Raw genomic sequence first — 22,760 nt, 5'->3', positions numbered from 1 at the left:
ATTATCTGTGACTGTGACCATGAACACAAATACACAGCAGGCAGTTGTCCTCAGTTTATAAGAAATCCAGAGCTACACCAGAACATTTATGATTTTCCTTTCGCTCTCCAAAACAAATGCATGTGGTAACTGCCGGTTGCAGTCGAGATTTTACGACACCAAGCTGTGGGTGTCATACTGCTTCGACCAAAGGGGGCGCTATAATCAACGAAAACATAAAGTTCCGCACAGCTGCTTTAAATTCAGCTTTTGAAACTGCAAGTCAAGAAATTTCAGATTTTCATATCAAAGCTTAATTCAGGAAAAATATATTAAATAACATGGTTTTCAACGTAAAATATTCCAATGCTATAAAAGAGCAGATTCAGACATTTTTTAATTTTAATATTAAGTATTAAAATGTAAATACTTCTGTCTCTTAACTGCTTCCATACACATCAGAATCTTCCATACCTTTTATGATGTGGATATTCTTGTTTTTTTTTTACATTCTGAATACTGAAAATTAAATTGTGAAAAATTAAATATTCCAAATAATTTTATTTTTACTGGTGAACACACAGGTTTATATAGAGACAGCAGCACCATGTTAAAAAGTTCCTGAACAAACTGTGTATAAAGACAAAAAATACATGTTGATGTGTTGATTTTATTTTATTTGATCAAATATTTCTGCTCTAAATCTTTTTATATATTTTTCTTAATCAACATAAACCAGATAAACCAGCTTTTTTTTTTTTTTTTTTTTTTTTTTTTTTTTTTTTTTTTTTTTTTAAATGTATATTGCCTGTTGAGAATAAATAATTAATCACCATGAAATCTTTATTATTTCTTCGAACAGTATTTCAGCAGCAGTAATTACAGGCTGCTAATTATTTGCAGATAAACCATATAAAAAGCAGGCACAGCACATAGCTGATTATTGATTATATAACTATTTATCACAGATTACTAATAACTGACTGAGTGTGCCGACGCCCGCAGGCTCAGCTTCTGTGCAGTTATGGCCAATAATATTATGTGATATGTATTTGATTGGTTCCAGCAGTGGTTCTGACCTTGACCTCCACACAGTGCACACAGTAATATGACACGATCTGTGCATGAGACGAGCTCGACTCACAGCGCACCACACGGTGGAGATAAAAGGAGCATCTTAAAGTGGTTCTACCGTACAGCCCTCCTGGTTATTTATTGACAAACCCATTAGGTTTGATGCAACGCTTCGTCACCATGTGACTTCAGAAGAAGACCCACATACGATGGAAAGATCAGCTGAGTCTTACCTTTAACCTTTGGAACGCTGCTTTCATTGCCCCTCCGCCCACACGCTAATCAAAATACTTTACAGTTATGCCTGTAATTATGTATTTTTTTCATCTGAAATGTGGGCGTGATCTCTTTTTATAGAAAACACACCATTCTCTAAATCTCATGATCCCTCCTCCCTGTGCCAAACATTAAACTGTCTTCTCCTCTGCCCCGCTGACTGCGTCTTAAATGTTTTGTTTTCCTTCTGAGAAGTGTTATGGTACCGGAGTCAATCATTGCCTGTGAGGTCACTGAGTTGATGCCACTTGCAGTATCTGCCATGCTGGCACAGTCCACAGAGGGTCAAACTGTTTGCACTGTCGTTACCCTCGGGGGCCACCCTGTAGTACTACGCTTTGAGTAGGCTGAGCTGCAATAAAACCATAAAGCTCAACTGTTAGAACTCGTCCAAACTGGTTGAGTATCTGAAGGTGGCGAGACACGGCGGCTACAGTATCAAAGTGTCTGTGACTCTGCATGTGATGGAAAGTCTGTCTTCAGGTTTGGTCCTTTGACACATTAAAGAAACATTAAAACCATGTTTCAGTTTGAGGGTTAGAAGAAAATATCATGTTGACTCATGGCATCATCATCTTCATCATCATCATCGTCCACCTTGACCTTTGACAACACAGACAGCCACTTTCACTGCAGGGTTACGTTTGGCATATGGACGTGTTGAAATACTGGGAAACCACCTTCCACCAAAGTGTGGTTAATGTTTGCAGAAGGAATGTCACATACTGCCTCTGTAGGTTCTGATACTGCCAGGACATATTAATGTCTTTCAAAGAAGTGGACTCGAGTCACATGACTTGAGTCATAAATTTAATGAATTTCAACTTTTTCATTCATTTATTCATTTTCTCAATTTGCTTATCCTGTTGGGGGTCACAGGGGGGTTGGACTCAGAGGCAGGGTACACCCTGGACAGGTCACCAGACTATCACAGGGCTGACACATAGAGACAGACAACCATTCACACTCATATTCACACCTATGGACAATTTAGAGTCACCAATTAACCCGCATGTCTTTGGACTGAGGGAGGAAGCTGGAGTACCTGGAGGAAACCCGCGCTGACACGGGGAGAACATGCAAACTCTGCACAGAAGGACTCCCCCACCCTGGGTTCAAATCAGAAACTCTCTTGCTGTGAGGCGACAATGCTAACCAATACCCGCTTTTGATATCAGTGAGTTATAAATTCATTTGGACTGAAGCCTTTTGACCTAGAAAAACATGATACCTTCCCCCAAAGATTAAAAAGTATGTAACTTAAAACATGTGCTGCGATTTAATTAATTTCTTCTCATCTCCTCATATGATCCACTTTGTTTGAACCAATCCGACAGCACCCAGCCAAGTTGCACGAGAGAATCATAAAGAACTAACGTTACGTTGAGTGAGTGCCATTTGACAAAAAAATTAAACCAACGATAATTTTCGTAAGTGTAAAAAAACTATGGCAGGTCAACAAGAAACAAATTGCAGTATACAAAACGTGCAGGTGGAAAATTCCATAAGTAGAAGCAACAACTTTGTTTTAACAAATAAATAAATCATTCATTGTTTTTGTAAGTTTAATATTACTCCTGTGTTAAAGTGGCATTACATTACATTATGACTTGTCTAAGGACGCATTCACACTGGCGCTATTTGGTCCGCTTTAAACGCAACCTGGTCCACTTTCACGGATAGTTCGTTTGGAGTGGTGTGAATGCTCATTCGAACTCTGGTCCGCTTGAAAACTGGGAGTCTCAGTTCACTTATAAGTGAACCCTGGTGCAGTTCGCTTATAATGGGAAATTATAATGGTATCCAGCGAACCAAAGACAGGAAGTGAACCAAATAGAGGAAGTGACGTAGAGTGCAGGGTATTTTGGGTAGAAAAAAAACAAAGCCAACATCGCGAACTGGGAGAAGCAGAGGTAAAAAAAAGTAAAAGTTGGAAAATGTCTTGTGGGCAGACGTGGAGTATCGAGGAGGTGCAGGCGCTTACTGATATATGGTCAGAGGACTATACTGTATATCACAGTTGCTGGCTGCAGCCTGAAGGGGATGGATTTCCGTTTTCGGTCCTGGCCAATTGATGAGCCGGGTTTTCTTCTTCCTCGTGCTTTTTTTCTTTCTGGTCAGTGGTCGTTTCGGGCAATACCGCCCCCGAATGAGCAGCAGTTGTAACTGCGTGACGTTGTCCAGGCAGTTTGGTCCGCTTTAAAAAGTGCAGTGTGAAAGTGAACCGAACCAAATGAAAGTGTGAAATTTTTCAGCATACCCTGCCCAATCGAACCGAGTCCCTGGACTATCCTGGTGTGAATGCACCCTAAGACATGAAACTCAAAGTTTAGGACTCGACTCTGGACTTGCCTGTCTTGATTTGGGACTTGAGTGCAAAGACATGTGACTTGCAAAACACTGACTTTGACCCCCCCTCTGAAATCTAATGCTGTATTCATATAAATACTGATGGCTACAGAGCTTAATCAAATCAGTTTATGACGGGTGGAATACTTGTTGTACAAACTGAAACTCGTCAGGGTTTCTGAGCGGCAGAGAGCTGCTCCTGAAGCAACGCCCTCTGACTCTGTACTCTTACATATAGTTTATTGTGCAGTGAAGCACAAAGGTGATGCTGAGTATCAGCCGGGGTCTCGTGACCCTTCTGACACACTGAACCACTGACGATATAATCATTAACAATTCAAACAGAATCATACAATAGTATTCTGATAATTTACAGTACTGTGTCAGCATGAAGTACTTTGACATTTTTGGGGTGAAAGGATTTCATTATCTTATCTTTACGTTTTGTTACTTTAATATTTAATTCTATCCAGCAAAACACACATTGGTTATAGAGCGTCTTTTATGGTATAACAAGACAAAAATAAAATACAAATGCTATGTAATCCTCTGCTGTATTGTTAATTCACTAATAACACCTAAAATCATGTTTCCTTGCCCTGGTAGAGACTGATATGTGACAGTTTATGTTGCATTTGCATCTTCACTACAAAATGTGCTCTCCCACCTCACCTTTGCCTAATGTTAAAAAAACTACCATCTTTCAGGAGAATAGTGACTCGAACTAAACCCACAGATGCCTCTTTATCAGACAAACATTCAGAGGCTTCCCTTTCAGCCCAGAGCTGTGTCTGCAGGCGCTCCCTTTGGGCTCCTCACGGCACACTGAATGTAGCCTGAGAGGCAAAGCCCAGGGCAAAATGCAAGTTCTCAAGCAAGACTGACTGAAGCAGCTGAGTGCAACATTTAGAGCATACAGTAACTATTGAGTCTGGGGCAGGATTGTCTACACCTGGTTCTCAACATGGAGGTGGCGGCAGCTAACTAACTATTCTGAATTTGATACAGGTCATGTAAACAGCATATTACGTTTGGATATTTCGAAGTAGGCCTTTTTCCAAATTCAGCATTTTCCGATTTGCATTTTAATCTCATTGTTTGGACGTGTACATGGCACATTTGTCATATGCAACTCAACTGGGGGTTTTACTGCAGTTTGCAACACACAGTCTGTTTACAGTCAGCTCTCATGCTGTACACAAATCAACTCGCAGCTGCAGTAACATTTCTGGTCACAAGCAGAAACACCCCTACTTTTAAACATTATGAAAGACTAACCCTAACCCTACTAACACGTTGTAGATATGTGCAAGCATCCCAACACCAACCTTTTCAATAAAGTGTTGAAGGAATGACAGACGGAGGCTGTGTTCACACAGTTAAACAAGTCCTCCACTGGTGGAAAACTGACAAAATCCTATTCAGACACAAAGAAGCAAAATGACACAAGCAGCTCCAGCTGTTTTACTTTGCTATATTTTGATGTGTTGAGGGCACATTAATCAGAGTATGTATGTGAACAGGAATATCAGAATATTCCTCTTTATTAGTCATGTAAACAGCACAGTAGGAATATTGTCTTCTTCAGAATAAGGGAAATAACCAGAATGTTTTGTCCATGTAAATGTAGTGATTGTTAACCAGGAGGGGATTTAAGGCTGGGCGTGAAGCTTCCCTGACAACGCCGTCCCACCACCGTGGGTTAGGATGGCGTTATCAGCAGTAACCGCCGTATGAGCGCAGTGCAGAGCGACAGAGATTACAAATATTGCAACTCTCAGGGTGTTGGCCAGTCATCATTGTCTCACCTGCAGCTGGTGCAGAACGCTGCAGCGAGACTCCTCACTGGTGCCAGAAAGAGAGACAGCATTACACCAGTGCTGGCGTCCCTGCACTGGCTACCTGTCAAATACAGGATTCATTTTAAAGTTCTTTTGTGTTTTCAAAGCCATACATGAGCTGTCACCCTCGTATACTACTGAACTCCTCTGCCCCTACTCCAACTCCTGACCTCTTAGATCCTCAGAACACTGTCATTTAACTGTCGAGGCTGGTGGGTGAGGGGACGTCGTACCTTTGTGGTCACTGCACCAAAGCTCTGGACAGCCTTCAAATCTCAACCAAATGCTCCCCCTCCACTGACACCTTTCCGTCAAATCTTAAAACGTACATGTTTTCAGTGGCATTTATTTTAGTATTTTATAATCCTTCTACGTATGTAATTGTTCGTACTGGTGTTATTCTGTTTTATATTTGTGTACATGTTTCATTGCTTTATACCTGCATGTCATTCTTTTAATTTGTACAGCACTTTGGTCAACTGTGGTTGTTTTTAAATGTGCTCTATAAATAAACTTGATTTGATTTTGATTCCATTTGAAATATGCACCATTATCCACATACGGCCAGACTGGTTAACACAATAAGGAATGAAGAAGCTCAGATTACAACACAACACAAAGAGGGAGCGTGGCGTCATTCTCTGCTCAGGATGCCAGTACTTCAGATAGTTGTTTGCTGCTGTATTAATGCTCCGAATGTCACCTACAGTGACTTTAAAGTGACTGCTGTGAGTGTGCTGTAATATTTTAAGGTAGTTTAAAAGAGCATCAATATTTTAAACCTGCTTGTCACATCTGGACTATGACGGCCGGACAGTCGGAGGACGATATTCAAAAAGATGTTGCGAGTAAAATAAATTAAAACTGTCAAAGTGAGATGGACACATTTCTGAAATTCCCTGTGAGTAATTACGCTTTTGTTTAAATGTCATATATGTCCAGCATAAGAGTTTATGTGCCTGATGTCTGTGTTAGAAATCACGGCAGTTACCATTGTTGGTCTGTCTGTCTTCTTGTCTCTCCACTGGATGGAGCTGCTGTGATGCTGTCAGGACTGAGCAGGTTCCCACATCTACCAGCAGATGGGGACAGATAAATGCCAGATGGTTTGTCCTCATGTCATAGTTTGAAGCAGAACATCACCCATCACTGTGTCTCAGTGTTTGGTTTAACAGAATAAACACAGTATTTGAATAATACAGAATATAAGCTCTCAAATAGTTTACTAAAATTCAATAATATATAGTATTCTGTCTGCATAATGAGTCTTTAAATGTGTTTTGATGCCAGTACTTTCTGCTGTGTACCCTTGTGTATGATCATACACTAAAAATAGCAAAGTCTGCGGTCACAAACTGGATGTGTGTTTGTGTGAAGCGGCTCAAAATGCTGTGTTATCTGACGCAGCAGACTGCTGAGGTCGTGCATCAAGGTAACCTATTGCTGCTATTTATCTGATGTGAGTTGCTGCTCTCCAGCTCAGCTCCCACCTGGGTGCATCAGACAGTATGTTCACCAGCGCCGACACTTGGCCGACCTTGGCGATGATTGATAGGAAATACTGATTCATAAGTCCTCCACACACGCTGATGGGCAGCCATTCCTCACTCTTCTTATCACACAGCAGTGAGGGGGGGATGAAATATGAAGTGGAACGGTGCATTTTTACAGAGATGGGGAATTTTTCCGCACTTTTCTCGTGAAAAATGCAGATTTTTGTTTGATTCTTGCTGCTGCGGTGCTTTGAAATAAACAGTTGTGGTTTGTTTGTGATTTAAATTAAACACAAAAATTTGGTGACTGATTAAAACGCAGGTCCAATAATTTACAACCAGAGGCACGCTGATAAGAAACACAAACGTTTATTGTACTGAATGAAAAGTATTTATCTTTTTCTATTCTTTTCAGCACTAACAGACATTTTGTTTTGTCTGACGCTCATGTGAAACTAAAAATTAATAGAGAAAATATTTAGATTTGAGACCTCATTATTGATCAACTGGTGTCCAGTTGTTCCTCAGTATTGCAGCATGACCTGAAGAGAGAATATCACTTATTGATACATGACATTTTCATGTTAGTGACACTTGAGTGCCGTACATGTCTGTACCTCTACAGCAAGACAACAAGTCTGATTAACTTACGTCACTGAGCCAGTCTGTGAAGGCGGAGGTGCGAGTGAAGACGGTTGGCTTCTTCACTTCATTGCAGACACGAGAGGAAACAAAGCTGGTGACACCCTGGACGTACCAGCGACCATCCTGGCCCAAACAGTTGAGAGGACCGCCAGAGTCTCCCTGAGAGAGGAACAGGAGCACAGTGTAAAGGATCTGTCCTTGTTCACAGCAGGTAGTTCAGCTCTGACAGGTACAAGTTGCCTTTCTTTTGCCTCACGCACATTGCATCCAGACACGACGTCTCCTCCTGCACAGACCATGGTGCTCTTGACGTTGATGCCCCACCAGTCGCTGCGGCTGCACACACTGTGCTCCACCACGGGCAGCAAGGCCTGCTGCAGCTTATCAGGCATGGGGCCGTGTGCTGAGACACAGAGAGGACAAACAGAGCTGCTCAGACAGCAATGCATCAATAAATATACAAGGCAGAGAGCAGTGTTGGGCAACTAACTTCAGAAGTGTAATTACTCATAACACACTGTTCATTTAAAAGGTAATTACATTATTTTATGAATAACTCCGCAGCAAAACTAATTAGTTGCATTACTGTCATGACTCAGCACGGCAACTTCATGGGTGCTTTTAAACAACTCAAAGAACTCCACACATCAGGTAAAAACAAAAGACGACACATTGTGATTTAAACAAGCAGCTCTACAGTTCAGAGGGACTTATCATCCATCAATAGCTATCTTGACTTTGCCTCGGTGACTGCACACAGCTCTTCACAAGTTCTGCCTAGGGCTGTGCAATATAAAGATATTATATCGTTATCGAGACACAAGATTATATATCGTTATATGATATGGCATAAATGTTGTTTTTCCCCTTGTTTTAAAGGCTGCATTAACGTGATTTCAATTTATCAGCTTACCAGACTTTATTCTTAACCTACATAGTCGTTAAATCCACATTATTGATGATTATTGGTCAAAATCTCATTGTCTTAATATTTTTTGAATAAACAAAACAAAAGTCATCTGTTTAACTTTTTTGCATCAGTGAGGATATTTGGTCCGAAATATCGTTATCGATCGATTGTATCGATTCTGTCTTTCAAGCCAAGCATTTATTCAAGTGCTTTTGATGAAATTTAAATATATCATATATATCGTGTGTCGAGATATAGCTTAAAAATATTGTGATATAATTTTCAGGACATATTGCCCAGCCCTAGTCCTGACTTCAGCTCACACACATAAAGACAGCTGACTCCTGAATGTTCATGTTCCCATGGCTAACATTAGCGAGCTAAAACACACAGGTGAAGTAAACAACTGGACCAGGCCTAGTTTTTGCTGCTTTAGCATTCATTCGAGCCTTAATCGTTTCTTAATCAGAAGGTAGTTTAAAAACACTGTTGCTCCCTAAAGATTTCCACGTCCACCTGGATGTTAAAGAAACCTTAAAGAGACCTGTGCCTCTGTTTCCGACTCAAAACAAGAATGGCAGCTTGCCGGCTACCTGGATAGGAAAGAAAGTCGCAACTTCGGAAATTAACGAAAACATTTTGTTAGTCAGCCGACAGAATATCTTTTCACCCAAATGGTTCGAAGTGTATTTGAGGATTCTGAAAATCCCTTCAAGTCACTTTTATTTATACAGCACTAATTCACAACAAAAGTTATTGCGGGACACTTTCCATAAAGAACAGGTCACGACCACGATCTTTAATTTACAGAGACCCAACGTTCTCCCAGTCAGCAGTGGTAGAAAGTAACTACCGGTAAGTACGTTAACTCAAGAAAAAACCTGAGGTACTTGCACTTGAAAATGTCCATTTTATGCAACTTTATGCTTCTACTCTGCCACATCTCAGAGGCACTCAATCGCCCTACATATGGAGACAGACCACAGCTGTAGTTATAAGCTGCATTCTGGGAGCACGTCACTGCCAAACAAGGGCAGATAGTGCGAACTGTACAATTGCTAATGTCAACCATTGCTCACATTTTAATGTTTAACATGAGTTCTAGGCAACATTTTCACCGATCTGAACCTCGAGTGCCCATTAATGTTCTATGCAAATGAAACTCTGCTGTGATGGGTGCAAAGGCAGGATGACAGGTGAGGACACAGTGACATTACTGTAAAGGTTGCCCCAGCCGGAGATGTAACACGGGGTCCCATGGGCGAGGATCTCTCCAGCCTCTGGAAGACAAGCCACGCTGACGCTGTCATTCATTATGGGGCTCTTATCCAGTTTCAGCAGGGCGAGATCGTTTCTGTGGGAAAATCATTATCAGAGTCAGATTTCACCTGGCGGATGAGGTGAGCAGACTTTATGAGCCTGCTAAGATCATTCATTTAGACTGTGTTTACGGTCTAATGTGATATTATGTATAATAATATTCCTTCAGCATATAGTTAAACAGATTACCAAACTTTTTGGCATTTACTTTACATTGTCGGGTCTTTGGTTCGAGATGATCAAACAGTATTATTTATGCTTATTGAGGATTCCACTGATACAAAAACATGGAAATTTTGCATTCAAATTTTAAGTCAAAATGAACTCACCCATCAGCCACAAAGTCAATGTCCCACTTGGGGTGGACGATGATGCGCAGAACATCTCTGATCTGCTCGGTGCCCTCCTGCTGGCTCATGTCGTGCTCTCCCAAGACCACACGGTACACATCTCCTGGCCTGCAAGACATTTACCTGTTATTTCCCTCTCTAGAATGCATTTGTGTCCTTTTGCACGTCGACAGTGTTTCTGTGTGCTCGCTTCAATAAACCCTTGACCTCCTGCTCTCATTTGAATCACATAGCAGCTATCTTGTCTCATTGTTAGTCACCAGATGCAGTGTCCGGCAGTCAGCACCCAGCGAGGTCCAATCAGAGTCCCTCCACAAGTGTGATGGTAGCGGCTGCCGTGCTTCACCTGCAGGGAGATCTGAGAGGAAAACATGAATAATTAGAACTTAATTCTAAATAACAGAACACTCATCACATCAGCACTTTTGCATGTGAATTTAAAACATCTGTGTTACAGTACCTGCCAAGGCCAGCTATGGGGGCGAGCATCCTCTCCATTCACCACCCTGTTGGTGTCAGGCTTGACAGCAGGCGTACCACATCCAAAAACTACAAACACATAATACTGGATTCTGTAACTGAAATAAATTTAGTCCTTTATTTCAATGTCTGTGTTTTGTAACAACTGCCATACTCACCATATGCCACCTGAAGCAGCAGGAGAGCCAGTGCTCGCATCATGATGTCAGTCTGTAGATACACACACATACACACACACACACACACAGAGCTCTCTTATACCACCTCCGTCTGTCTGTCAGCCCAGGCACGGATTACATTAGACCTGTTGAACTTTGTTATCAGCATCCACTGCCGACTGTGGCTGGGAAAAACTTACTGTACCACAGATGCATCAGCTGTTCTGCCGGGACACTGATCTGACCACCTGCAGAAAAAAAGGAGATAACCAGCTGTACACGTGTTTACATACATGTGATGTGTCTGCACAGATAACTTCCCTGTACACCATCTTCCAACAGAGTCACAGATGTATTACTGAATGGGCCAACTGGGCACAGGCGTCATCTAGGCAGTGGCCTTCAACTACAAAATGTCACTCATACTAACACGTAACGACCACGACAAGACTCAAAAAGACACAAAGAGACCACAGAGAGACGCAAAGTAACTGAAGAGACAAAACAAAGAAACAAATAAAACATAAAACTTGGAAGAAAAACATCTGAGTTTAATCTCTCATCTGTCTTCACTGAATAAAACTCCCGTGTTGTTGTGAAGTCTCAAATCAGTCGGATCAGCTGCAGTGTCAAATCAATAACTGATATCAAATAAGGATGTAAAAGATTTCAGTGAAGCTTGCTCTCGTGTGTCCTCGCTTATCTCTCCTCAGACCACATTGACCCTTCACTAAGCCCCGCCCCTTTGTGATAGTTCTTCAAGCTGTCGGAGTAGACGTGGAGCCCACACTGTAACTAACTGCACTCCCTGAAGAAATGTTATCATATTTTGGGGAAAATGAACCAGTGATTCCAGAGAGAAGCAGACAGAGGGGTCTACAGTCTGTGTTTGAAGGATATATCCAGGATGTCAAACTGACTCAGCAGCAACAACAGGTTAAAAAGACAAAGATAGTTAGAAGCTAAAGCCGAACTATAGGCTACAGATCACAGTGTAAAAGTGAACCACCACATCACTGCTGATCGCCACACAACACAATGAATATAAAGGGAAACTTTGCTGATACTGAACCAGCTGTGTGGCATCACAGTGTGTGCAGGTGAACAGTGTTTAGCTTCACCCCCGTGCTGCTGCCAGCACCCTGACCTCCGCTGTCAGACGGGCAGGGATCTCCAGGGGAAGTCAAACAACGTTCATCTGCGCACACTGCGATGACACACAGCTGGTTGAATATCAGCAAAGTTTCCCAGCTTCCCTTCACTGGTTCCTGTACAGCAGGGTCGGTCTTTGTTTCACTGTTATGACCATTAAAAAGCAAAAGCAGCATGTGTATACATTCAGTAGGCTATATCTTCAGTAGCTAGCTAGCTAACCCTACACTTCTCAGGGTTTGATTTTGGTTTTGGAACAGGGAAGAAACGTTTATCTTTTTCCAACCTCTCCAGGTAACGAGTATCATTAATACACGACGTGCCCCAGGCACAACATTTAGCTCCAAATCCACAAAACCAGAAAATGAAAATGAAGCAAATCTGAAATGATGGAGCACAGCTGTGTTGTTGTTGGACCCTGGTCTGAGCCGGCCTGATGCTACGTTATGATTGGTCAGTCTGCGTCCAGGGCTGGGACTCAGCGAAGGGTCAATTGGGACGTCTTTCAAGATGGCGGGTCTCAACTGATTTCCAGGTCAAGTGATCAAGGATTGAGGATAGAGGAGTCTAGGAGAGATACTGGGATGAACCATTTCTACGTTTGGATCTGCGCTGGTTTGTACGTTTGTTTGATGGATGAGGGTTAGGAAGAGAAAAGCAGATGGGAACAGAGTGAAGGGGAAACACAAGGAAACTCTAGGGAAAACACATATATGACAATATAATGCCACAGTTGTATGTTTAGATATATGATGTCACTACTTTTTGTCACACAGTAACAGGAATGGAGGCAGCATCAGGTAGTTAGCATTAGTGAAGCAAAGAACAGGTCTTTATTAATGTAAACTGGAGGGAAGAAGCCCTCACATTACTGCTGATGTTACACAGGACATCCTGGGAAGTTTAGTGCAAACACAGCAATGACAGCTTATCATTAAAATAACATCATCGAGACTTTGCATATAGCTGCATGAAAACCTGCAGTTAAACATAAAAACACCTCCAGCTCGAACACTCAGGACAAACTGTTCTTATGGTAAAACTGTGGAGTTTGTGAAAATGAGAGTAGCTGAGGTAGCAACTCGGTGAGTGAAGAAGAAAACCAGGCAGAGAAACTGAGACAGGGGTTTAGTGTCGTCAGCTGTCTCGGCGCTCAGTGTACTGCGAGAAATAAATTTTCTTCCTGCGACCACAGAACCGGAGAGCTTTGGGTTACCTTCAAGAGAAACAGTCCTGTAACAACTTTCTCTCCTTTAATAACATGTTATACACTCACGAAGGGGCCCATGCTGCTGCTGAATCTGGACCCAATTCTTCACGCCTCGCTCAGACAGTATCCTTTCCTCCTGAGGGAAACTAATATCACTCTCCGGAGGAGACGGCGTGCATCTATAAATTTCCCCCCTTTTAGGAAGCAAATCAAATCAATAGTGCCTCAACAGCTAAGAGGCTTTGCTTGTTTTCCCGCCGTTAAGATAATTCCCTACACCAGACGTTGCGGGAAGATTTATGAAGCAGACATGTACCGTGTGTTTGCGTAACGCAGCAGTGACAGAACTGTGAATAATTTGGATTAGGGCTGCAGCTCGCGATGAATGAACCACCGATGCTGTTTACAGGAGGTCAGTCAGGTGGGAATTGTGATTTATTAGGAGTGTGTGTGAGACAATAAATTCAATAAAGTGAAACAGTGTGAAAACAAATCAATGACAATTTTAAATCATTCTGATGTTATAAGAGACGCTGTTGTTTAAAATGTAAATACTGGATTTTACAGCACTGCAACCTTATTATTATTGTTATTAATATGATTTGAACCTTCAATCATAGAGATGTTAAGTGATTACAGAGACACATTCATACAGTAACATTAAATATCATAACTAAATAATCAAATTAATACGACAGATACATACTGAGTGTTTTACATCTTATATATGATTTATATTTGCATTTTCACAAGACTGAAGCCATGCTAGCAGCTTCATGAGGCTGCAAGTAGGAATCAGTGACTGTAGATAAAGACAACAAATTCTCATCCCGACTCATCAAACACCGACGCTTGGACAGTGGTACACGTCAAAATATATTGACCTTCACACAAGAAACAAAGAGAGGACTCCTCGAGGAAAGTCCAGAGTTGCCCTATTTGGAATTTCTCGCTCTGAATTCTACTGTAGTCATCTGCAGCATCAGAAACAGCTGTGTGCTCTGTGCACCTCTGTGCGTCGGTGTCTGCCGACAAGCATCGGTATTTAACGAGTTGGGAGTGAGAACTGGCTGTTAAAGATGGACAACACACTTCCATGTCCTTCTGCTAAGTGTATTGCTGCCACACCGGGAAAAAAATAATGGATCAGTATTACGTTATAACGTGAAAAGTTTATTCATGTTTTAACATGAAACTTTAATGTTATAACTTGAAAATATACTGTTATAACGTGAAAAACTTGTTAGAACAATAAACTTTTTATGTTATAATGTAATACTGATCCATTATTTTTTTCCTAATGTGGCAGCAATATGCTGTATTTGGCTGTACAAAAACAAGGCCAAAATATCCCGGATACGGCCGCCGCCATATTACGCCAGTGATGTCATTTTGAGTCTGTGCAGTAGTGATCTCTACGATACTGAGTTCACGCCATCTGACCAATCACATGCAGCATCATTGATTGCAAGCACACTAACTGACCCACACAGCTGTCCATTATGACATCAAACCCCCTTTTTAATAGCATCCGATAAATAATTAAAACCAAACTTATCAGAAAAACGAACATTAAGATGTTCATCAGTGTAAAATTTATTTGACCTGTACTTTGATTTTTTAGCTTGGTCCCACCTGCTAACACAGAGGGAGCGGGGTTTATTAGCTATACTGCAGCCAGCCACCAGGGGGCAATCAAGATGTTCTGGTTTCACTTTTGGGGAGCTGTTCATGAGGCTTTATGTTCTCAGCAATGTCTTTTTTTAAATTTTATTTTTTAGATCAAATGTTCAAAATTAAGTTCAGCACATTTGCCTGGGTCAACATGTTAGAATCACTAAACAACAGCACAGCCTACTGATGTTACGCTGATAACACACCAAGCAGTGGTGAAGCGCAGCCTTTAGTGAGCTGCCATAAAATGTCTATGGAAGGCCTCGGGGGTGACTCTAAGTGCAGCCAAATTAAGTTGGAGGCAGTTTAACTTTTAGCGGCAAATCGCGGCCAGAATATACCCCCAGAGTCCTGTGACTCCTGACACGATGATCTATGTTACAAAGAGTTTCTTCCTGCCTGAGATACATGAACACGCCTCCTGGCTACAGACAGATGTAATTATTTTGGCGAGCTGCAGTTCGTCGCTGCTTGGTGTCTTCGGCTCCTTGAAACATCGGCCCTCAAAACTGTGGGCGAGACAGTTTTCTTGACTTTAGACATTATCTCCACAGTCGCTGAATAGGTTTGTACCATTCAGACAGCATTTAAAACAACCACATCCCTTTGTACCTTGCAGTTTGATCCCCAAACATAATCCCCAACAATCTCTGACAACATAAGTTATATCAAGAGACATCTGACCCTGAGAGCATAGGGATGCCCCCTGTGTTTCCATGTTCGTGTGTTGCTAATGCTTAAAGTACTGATAAAAAATTGATGCATGCACTGTGATTAGTTTTGCAGGTATTTGGTCATAAACCAAAGTTACAATCCATCTGTACTATCGTTTATTTGTTGAGACATTTAAGACCGATCAGCATCATCATCGGCAGAGCCACAGCAGTATAACGTGGATAAAAACAAGTCCAGTCAATGTCTACTTTATCAAAAATGTCCCGAGGAAATGGTTTCTGTATTATATTACAGTACATAACGTTTTATAGCATAATATATTTAGATTTTATGATAAAATGGCTGGACAAAATACAGTTTGGTGTTAAGTTATATGAGCTGTTCCTAAACTGCCTTCATGTATAACCCTTTTATTGTTTTTTCTTTTCTCTGTAAAAATGTTTCCATCAAGACATTGTTCTGCTGAACTCCGTAAATCGATATTTCCAAAGAGTAATGCAGTTAGCCACAGAAGCAGGCCTGCTCTTTATTCAGTGGTAGCTCAAGACAGAGATAAATTATCTGAGACCAGCCAGCGCTGTTTAAGGCCAAGTATATATCTCCCAAGGTTTTCAGATATGTCAAAAATCTGACTAGTGCAGCCTGGAGACGAAGGAAATGCTGCCAATTAGACCTTTGAAACATAAATCACACTTTACTGCTCTGTCACATCAAGTGGCCAATCTTCAGTTTCCAGTCACCGAGGAGAAGAATATCAGTCGTTAATAGACGGCATAAAATAGGCTGAATAAATGCATAGCACATGAGAGGAAAAATGTGATGCGTGAACATGATTATTTGGTTGAAAGCACACACTGTACAGTAAATCGCAATCGTCATTCATAATATTTTCCGATAGGGCAGAAAATCAAAGGAAAGGTTTGACATTTTAGGAAATATGCTTGTTCGCTTCCTACCAAGAGTTAGGTGAGAAGATTGATACCACTACATAGGAGTGGTTTCCCAAAAGCTCAAACTATTCCTTTAAAGGAGCTTTGTGCAACATTCAGAGGATCACAGGGGTAGATTTCAGGTGGGATGCAGGGGACGATAATTAATATTAATATTAAGAACATGTGCATTTGTTCCCTCCAATAAAAACATGAAAGTAGCGGAGGACTTTTGTTTTGACAAAATAAAAGACATTAACACCATAAATTTATACAGAAAACTTCCCTCCACCTAACCAGTGCCTACATATCCCTCCTTACCCACCGGGATGACCTAATTTATGTCTTTTGGAGTTTTGCTAGCTATAAGCTACAGGCTGTACTTCTGCATTTTGTGTATTGCCCACCACCTGTGCCACCACAGACATAAAGAGTACAGAGGCAGATAAAGAGACAGACCCGCCCCCCTCTCTATCAAACTCGGAATGGAAATCAGATCAAATGGTAAAACTAGGCAGTGCTGATCAAATACATATCAAGATTGTGTTACTGTAGTGCCTATTTCTCGCCTACAATGTCTTTAGAAACATATTTTAGTGCAGTGCTTACCAGCGAGAGTTTGTGAACAGGAAGTGCACACCGTACTGTTTCCTGCACAATGAAAACGGAGGCCGAAGAAACACTGAGATCAAATATAAACCCAGATTCTATTCTGCTACTCAAATGTTTTAGCTTACTGTTTAACTTTAATAGCAGATCGTTTCTTGTCGGACATGGACAAGTCGGCATCACATCACCTATCATTAGGAGCATTTATTGATCTGGGCGGCGCAGTGTATTCTGGTAGTTGTAGGTTTTCTTCCTCTTGAGCAAAAGCGTCCTTTTCGTGTCATGTATCACCAGTTTCCAAAGTATTTGCGTCTTTCTACTACACAGACATTCTAGTTTTACAAAAAAGGCCATCTTTCCAGCAGTGAAATACTTCTTAAAAAGTTTGAGGGTCAAAATTTTCTGGTGGAGGACCCCCAAACACCTTGTTCAATCGGTGCCTCTCCTCACTGTTAAAGCAAAACCTACACCCTTGCAGAGCACATCTGTGATTCAGAGTCACAGCTCTTGGTACAACCAGTGCTAACAACAGTGCTAGCGTGGCAGGCACTATACTTCTGCAACCCAGCACTCAGCCACCCTGGGTCCAGCCCATGCATCAAATACCAACGCTTGGTCATTGGCCCTTGGTGGCAGTCACCAATACACAGAGGCACCTTTCGCGGCGGTATGATAAGCAGTGGATGGTGGCAGTATCTGACTCTGCGGGCAACTACCTTAATATAAAGAGTGAGATCATCTGCGTAGGGTAGGTAGGAGGTGAAGTAGATTGGTCAAACAAATGTTTCACCTGTGAGCCCGCTGTTTGTTTACCATGTGAAACCAAAAGTCAACAGGAGTTATTTATGAACGTAGTGTGCTAGTGTGCGTAGTATGCAATGCTAGTGACCTCTGTCATATTACTTTACATTATGTTGGTAACGATACTTATTAAGCCAAACCATGTCATTTCTAATCCTAACCACATACTTTTGTTGCCTAACCCTAAAGATATCGACCTACAAGTGAGGTATTTTACCTTTGTTCTAAAGAGACTGTATGTATCCAACAAGCAGAAACTGTACATTTCCTGTGAACATGACAGCGTGTTTTGAAAAGAAACAACGCCTGTTATGAGCATAAGCTGACAGCCATCTCCAAACGTCCAAAACAGATGAAGGAGGGGTACCTAGTACGTCATATTTGATATGCAGGGCCTCTGACCAAACATTGGGATTTGATAAGTTGGGATGAGAACGTGTTGGTGGGTCGGGATGGTGGTATCAGCGGTAAACCCTGTATAAGCGCAGTGTAGAGCGGCAGAGATTAGCCAGCCAGTGGGATCCACTCACAGGACTCACATGCACTAACATGCACGCATGGCCAGACCATCTTACACAACAAAGAACAGAGAAGCTGGGGTTGTGACACACATAGAGGGAGCGTGACTTCACTCTCTCCTTACTCCTCTATATCTTTACATTACAAATATTTCCTATGTTAATGTGCTGAATGTTGTATACAGCACCTATAATAAAAATTATACATTCAGTACACGGTCTCATGATGATTCACTGCAATGCTGGACGATTTGATTCAATTACATGATCAATCAATTCCATGTCTTTCTTGGCGCCCCTCGGCTATTTTGGTACCATCCGGATCTCTTCCTTCTCCTGTGTTTGCCCAGACGGTTGCTGGTGATGGAGAAGCAGAGCGAAGTCCGCCTTGAGGCTGCAGTCAGACATGATTATGTCTCCTAGTAGCTCTGCAGAAAACGTAGCCTTCGGGTGGTTCTTCTGACATGCAATCCTCTCCTCTAACTGCTGAGATGCTCCGCTCTGTTCCTACTGCTGCTCCTCTTCTCAGCCAGGATAGATGGGCTGGGTTTAATCTAATTATTGCAGCAGATGTTGGTTCTGAGCACTTTTTTAAAAACATTTACTCAGCCGTGAAAAGTTGAGTGAGTAATTTTTTCTCAGCAATGCCCTATTTCACACTTAGCTGCACAGTCTGTCTCCGCTGGACGCTGCTTCACTGGTGGTTAAGTGCTTTGCTGAATGGGATTTTACCAGCAGAGAAGTGTTCTGTTTCAAATTCATTTCCTACGCAACACATGAAGAATCAGAAGAATGTTAAACATCGCTGATGCTATCTGTTATATATTGAGATGTCACTTTACATTTGGATGGACTTGGCCACAGTTGTCAGGTTTAGGTCATTCTGGGCTCACCTGGGGATGTTAAGTGATATCTAAGTTTGTTGTTGTAGAGGTTTAAGTCAAGGCTGAAATCAAAGCCAAATTTGTTTTGCCCTCAAGTGTCTTGTTCTGATTGCTGAATAATAGTGAGCTCATTGTCAGAAGGAAGAACGACTACAGAGTCTTTTGTTGTCTGTCACGGACCCTCAAGCCAAGCAAACAAAAGAGTAGAAGAAAAGAAGAGAGCTATTCATAACAAGGCAATTACATCCCATTTTGATAATTGGCATTGATAGATGAAGGAAACCGAAATCCAAATAAACTGCTCTGGGCCGAGCAGCTGGAGCTTCACATAAGAATCTATTTCTCTTTCTTATTCTTGGTGTCTTTAACCATCATCATCTTTTATTTCACACTCTGTCTGATGATCCAACCTTAACACCTTGGACCCCCGCCGGCTGCCTCAAAAACACTGAGTTTTTACTGGTAATCGACTCCATTTGGGCACCTCGGGGCTCCTGTGGCGCTACTTTTCAGTTTGATTCATTGCCATCCCCCTCTTACCTCCACGTCCTCCCCTCTCGCTGCCTACTGCCTAACTAAAACCTTGTTGGTCAAATTAAAAACAGTTTAGCCTGCTGCACTGGCTTGCATCACAAGCCCATAAACACAAAGTAGTTTGGTCATGTAAGACAGAGGCCCTGTGATTATCTCTGCTCCTTTGACTCACAAATCAAACGTGGGTTCAGCTGCAGGCCTTGATATGATAGAAGCATTTTTATTAAGGAGAGTGAAACCGAGAAGCCTGGCATTTTATTGCGGCTCGGTTCAATCACAAAGAAGGAGCATCTCAGCACATGGAGAGCAGATCTGCGTTGCTATGAGGTTTTGAGACTGTTACAGAGACGGAGAGATAATGAAACACAATTTGACACAACCAAAACTGTGGTGACAGATGGAAATGAGTTCATGTGTGAGATTTAAGAGTAACACTTTGTGGCACTAACCTTTCAGTGGTTTCTAAAAGTGCCACCTGGTTACTGTGAGATTAAATTGAAGCGAACAAATCTATAATTCAGGGTCCACAACATCAAAAGGAAATCGACATAATAAGGTTTAATCGCTAACTTTCTGATGGCTAATGACCCTGAAATTGACTGTCGGGTTAGATTAGACAGCTCAGTGCCTAACACTAACCTACCAGAGCTGAAGTGAAATATGCTACTGAATTTTGTTTTCAAAGGGAGGTTGTGGAGAAATTCTTAGATGGCAGCAGAAGGATGGTGACAGAGAAACAGCAGACAGGGAAAACTGAGAGACAGTCCTTCTCTTTAGTCTCCTCTCCCACAGAGGCTAAAGTTTCTTGGCTGTGACTGATGGACAATAACAAGGAAGCCCTCCCCTCTCACTACCCCTCCATAAGTCATAGTTATGTGTTGTCATCGCGGTGCTGTTTTTTTGTTCTCGTAAGGTCTGAAATCCTGCTGTAAGACTTCAAATGAAATAGAAAAACCACATGCACTAACATTTTAGAGTCCTTCATTCTCAACATGCATAGTTAGATTTATTTTTATTTTATAGTTTTATTTTTAGCCTTGCTAGTGGCATAGTTTTAGGATTGGCAATGTCAGACACAAAATTTGTCCAGGCTAAAATATCTAAACGACCACTGAAAGAACTGCCATGGAATTTCATAAAGACATGAACCTCATGACTCTGTAGATCCTCTGACCTTTCCTGTGGTACCAATATAAGGTTTAATTAATTATGGTAAAATGTCTTCCTCTCTGGATGAAGTGTAATAACTAACAAACAGACATCAGTATGCCTACAGCCAGTTCTCATTCCAAGGATTTCAAATACCACTGCTTTGTCCTTCACCGTGTGATATTGACGCCAGGGGCCGTAAACATGGCACGTTTTTTCCCCCAAAGTTTATTGTGTGACGTGTGGCAGGCACGCTCAAATGCCAGAGTGATGCCGTTGTGGTGCACACCCGTTCCCGAGTGCCTTTTTTTCAGGGTATGACAACTGCGCCCTGAGAGTTCATCTTCTGGAACGCAGCAGCTCGCACCACATGTCATGTAACAAGGACCAACCAATCACAACCGACAAATATCTTTCCCTTCTTCCGTAAATATCTATCTGTGATAAATATGGAGGAAACATTAATCATCATTGTTAAGGTTACTTAGCAATCTCAGACGCAAGCTGTTGCTGCGCTCTTGAAAGCTAGTACAAGACACACGACAAGAGTAGCACCCAGCATCCTTTAGCATCTTTATGAGACACACGAGTAGGGCTGACCCAAAAAATTCGAAGCTTCGTTCGATGGCACGGGATTCGATTGTGAAGAAAAAAAAAAAAAAAAAAATCGAAGCTTTGGCGCTTTTTTTCCCCGTTTTTTTGGGGGAGGCCTTAAATACGACACTAATCCTCACCAGTCCGATACTGACAACGAGCGCACTCAGAGCTGGCAGACATGTCCAAGAGGTCATCAGATGTGTGGTTGCACTTTAAAATATGCCCCGACAACCCCCAGAAAGCAGAGTGCCAGATTTGCCAAACAATTGGCATATCACAACTCAACAACAAATTTGGGAAATCTCTTGAAAAACATAAGTAGTAACTAGTAGGCCTAATATGCATTTTCCAGTTCCACCGGTCCGCTCTGAGTCTGGTGTCAGAGACACTTCTGATGCTCTGAATTCCTTCTGAGCTCTGAAGCTCCGAATGTCCATAAGTGGATTCGAAGGTCAGCCCTACACAAGAGACTTTCAACTAACTACAATGTAAACCCATCTGCAGCAATACTTGATCCTTAGAGCAGCTGACAGGGCAGAGAGGAGGGGAGCTGGTTGGGTCAAACACGGACAGACTTTTGGGGCGTCGGTGGCTTAGTGGTAGAGCAGGCGCCCCATGTACAAGGCTGTTGCCACAGCGGCCTGGGTTCGACTCCAGCCTGTGGCCCTTTGCTGCATGTCACTCCCTCTCTCTCTCCCCCTTTCACACTTGTCTGTCCTATCCAATAAAGGCTAAAAATGACCCAAAANATATCACAACTCAACAACAAATTTGGGAAATCTCTTGAAAAACATAAGTAGTAACTAGTAGGCCTAATATGCATTTTCCAGTTCCACCGGTCCGCTCTGAGTCTGGTGTCAGAGACACTTCTGATGCTCTGAATTCCTTCTGAGCTCCGAAGCTCCGAATGTCAATAAGTGGATTCGAAGGTCAGCCCTACACACGAGACTTTCAACTAACTACAATGTAAACCCATCTGCAGCAATACTTGATCCTTAGGGCTTAGTGGTAGAGCAGGCGCCCCATGTACAAGGCTGTTGCCACAGCGGCCTGGGTTCGACTCCAGCCTGTGGCCCTTTGCTGCATGTCACTCCCTCTCTCTCTCCCCCTTTCACACTTGTCTGTCCTATCCAATAAAGGCTAAAAATGACCC

General features: G+C 42.0%; 1 protein-coding gene across 5 annotated transcripts in view; it reads right to left on the bottom strand.

Annotated features, from left to right (window-relative positions):
• LOC126397199 (chymotrypsin-like elastase family member 3B) overlaps nt 1-22,760 on the bottom strand; it is a 77,465-nt gene that overhangs the window by 1,493 nt on the left and 53,212 nt on the right. For 2 of the 5 annotated variants that reach the window (XM_050055792.1, XM_050055791.1), the window contains 7 exons: nt 10,876-11,123; nt 10,698-10,786; nt 10,498-10,595; nt 10,217-10,345; nt 9,785-9,921; nt 7,918-8,060; nt 7,664-7,816 (listed from right to left, as the gene is read on the bottom strand). In XM_050055792.1, coding sequence (XP_049911749.1) covers nt 7,664-7,816; nt 7,918-8,060; nt 9,785-9,921; nt 10,217-10,345; nt 10,498-10,595; nt 10,698-10,786; nt 10,876-10,945 — 819 coding nt within the window. In that variant the 5' untranslated portion in view covers nt 10,946-11,123. Of the gene's footprint in view, nt 1-7,416; nt 7,555-7,663; nt 7,817-7,917; nt 8,061-9,784; nt 9,922-10,216; nt 10,346-10,497; nt 10,596-10,697; nt 10,787-10,875; nt 11,124-13,303; nt 13,320-22,760 lie in introns of those variants that run through there. The other 3 variants (XM_050055795.1, XM_050055793.1, XM_050055794.1) reach the window with 3 other exon arrangements.

The sequence above is a fragment of the Epinephelus moara genome, chromosome 10, assembly GCF_006386435.1.
Source record: "Epinephelus moara isolate mb chromosome 10, YSFRI_EMoa_1.0, whole genome shotgun sequence".
Classification (NCBI taxonomy): Eukaryota; Metazoa; Chordata; class Actinopteri; order Perciformes; family Serranidae; genus Epinephelus; species Epinephelus moara.
The sequence above is the reverse complement of the archived record's forward strand: the minus strand, read 5'-3'. Positions and strand labels throughout refer to the sequence as shown.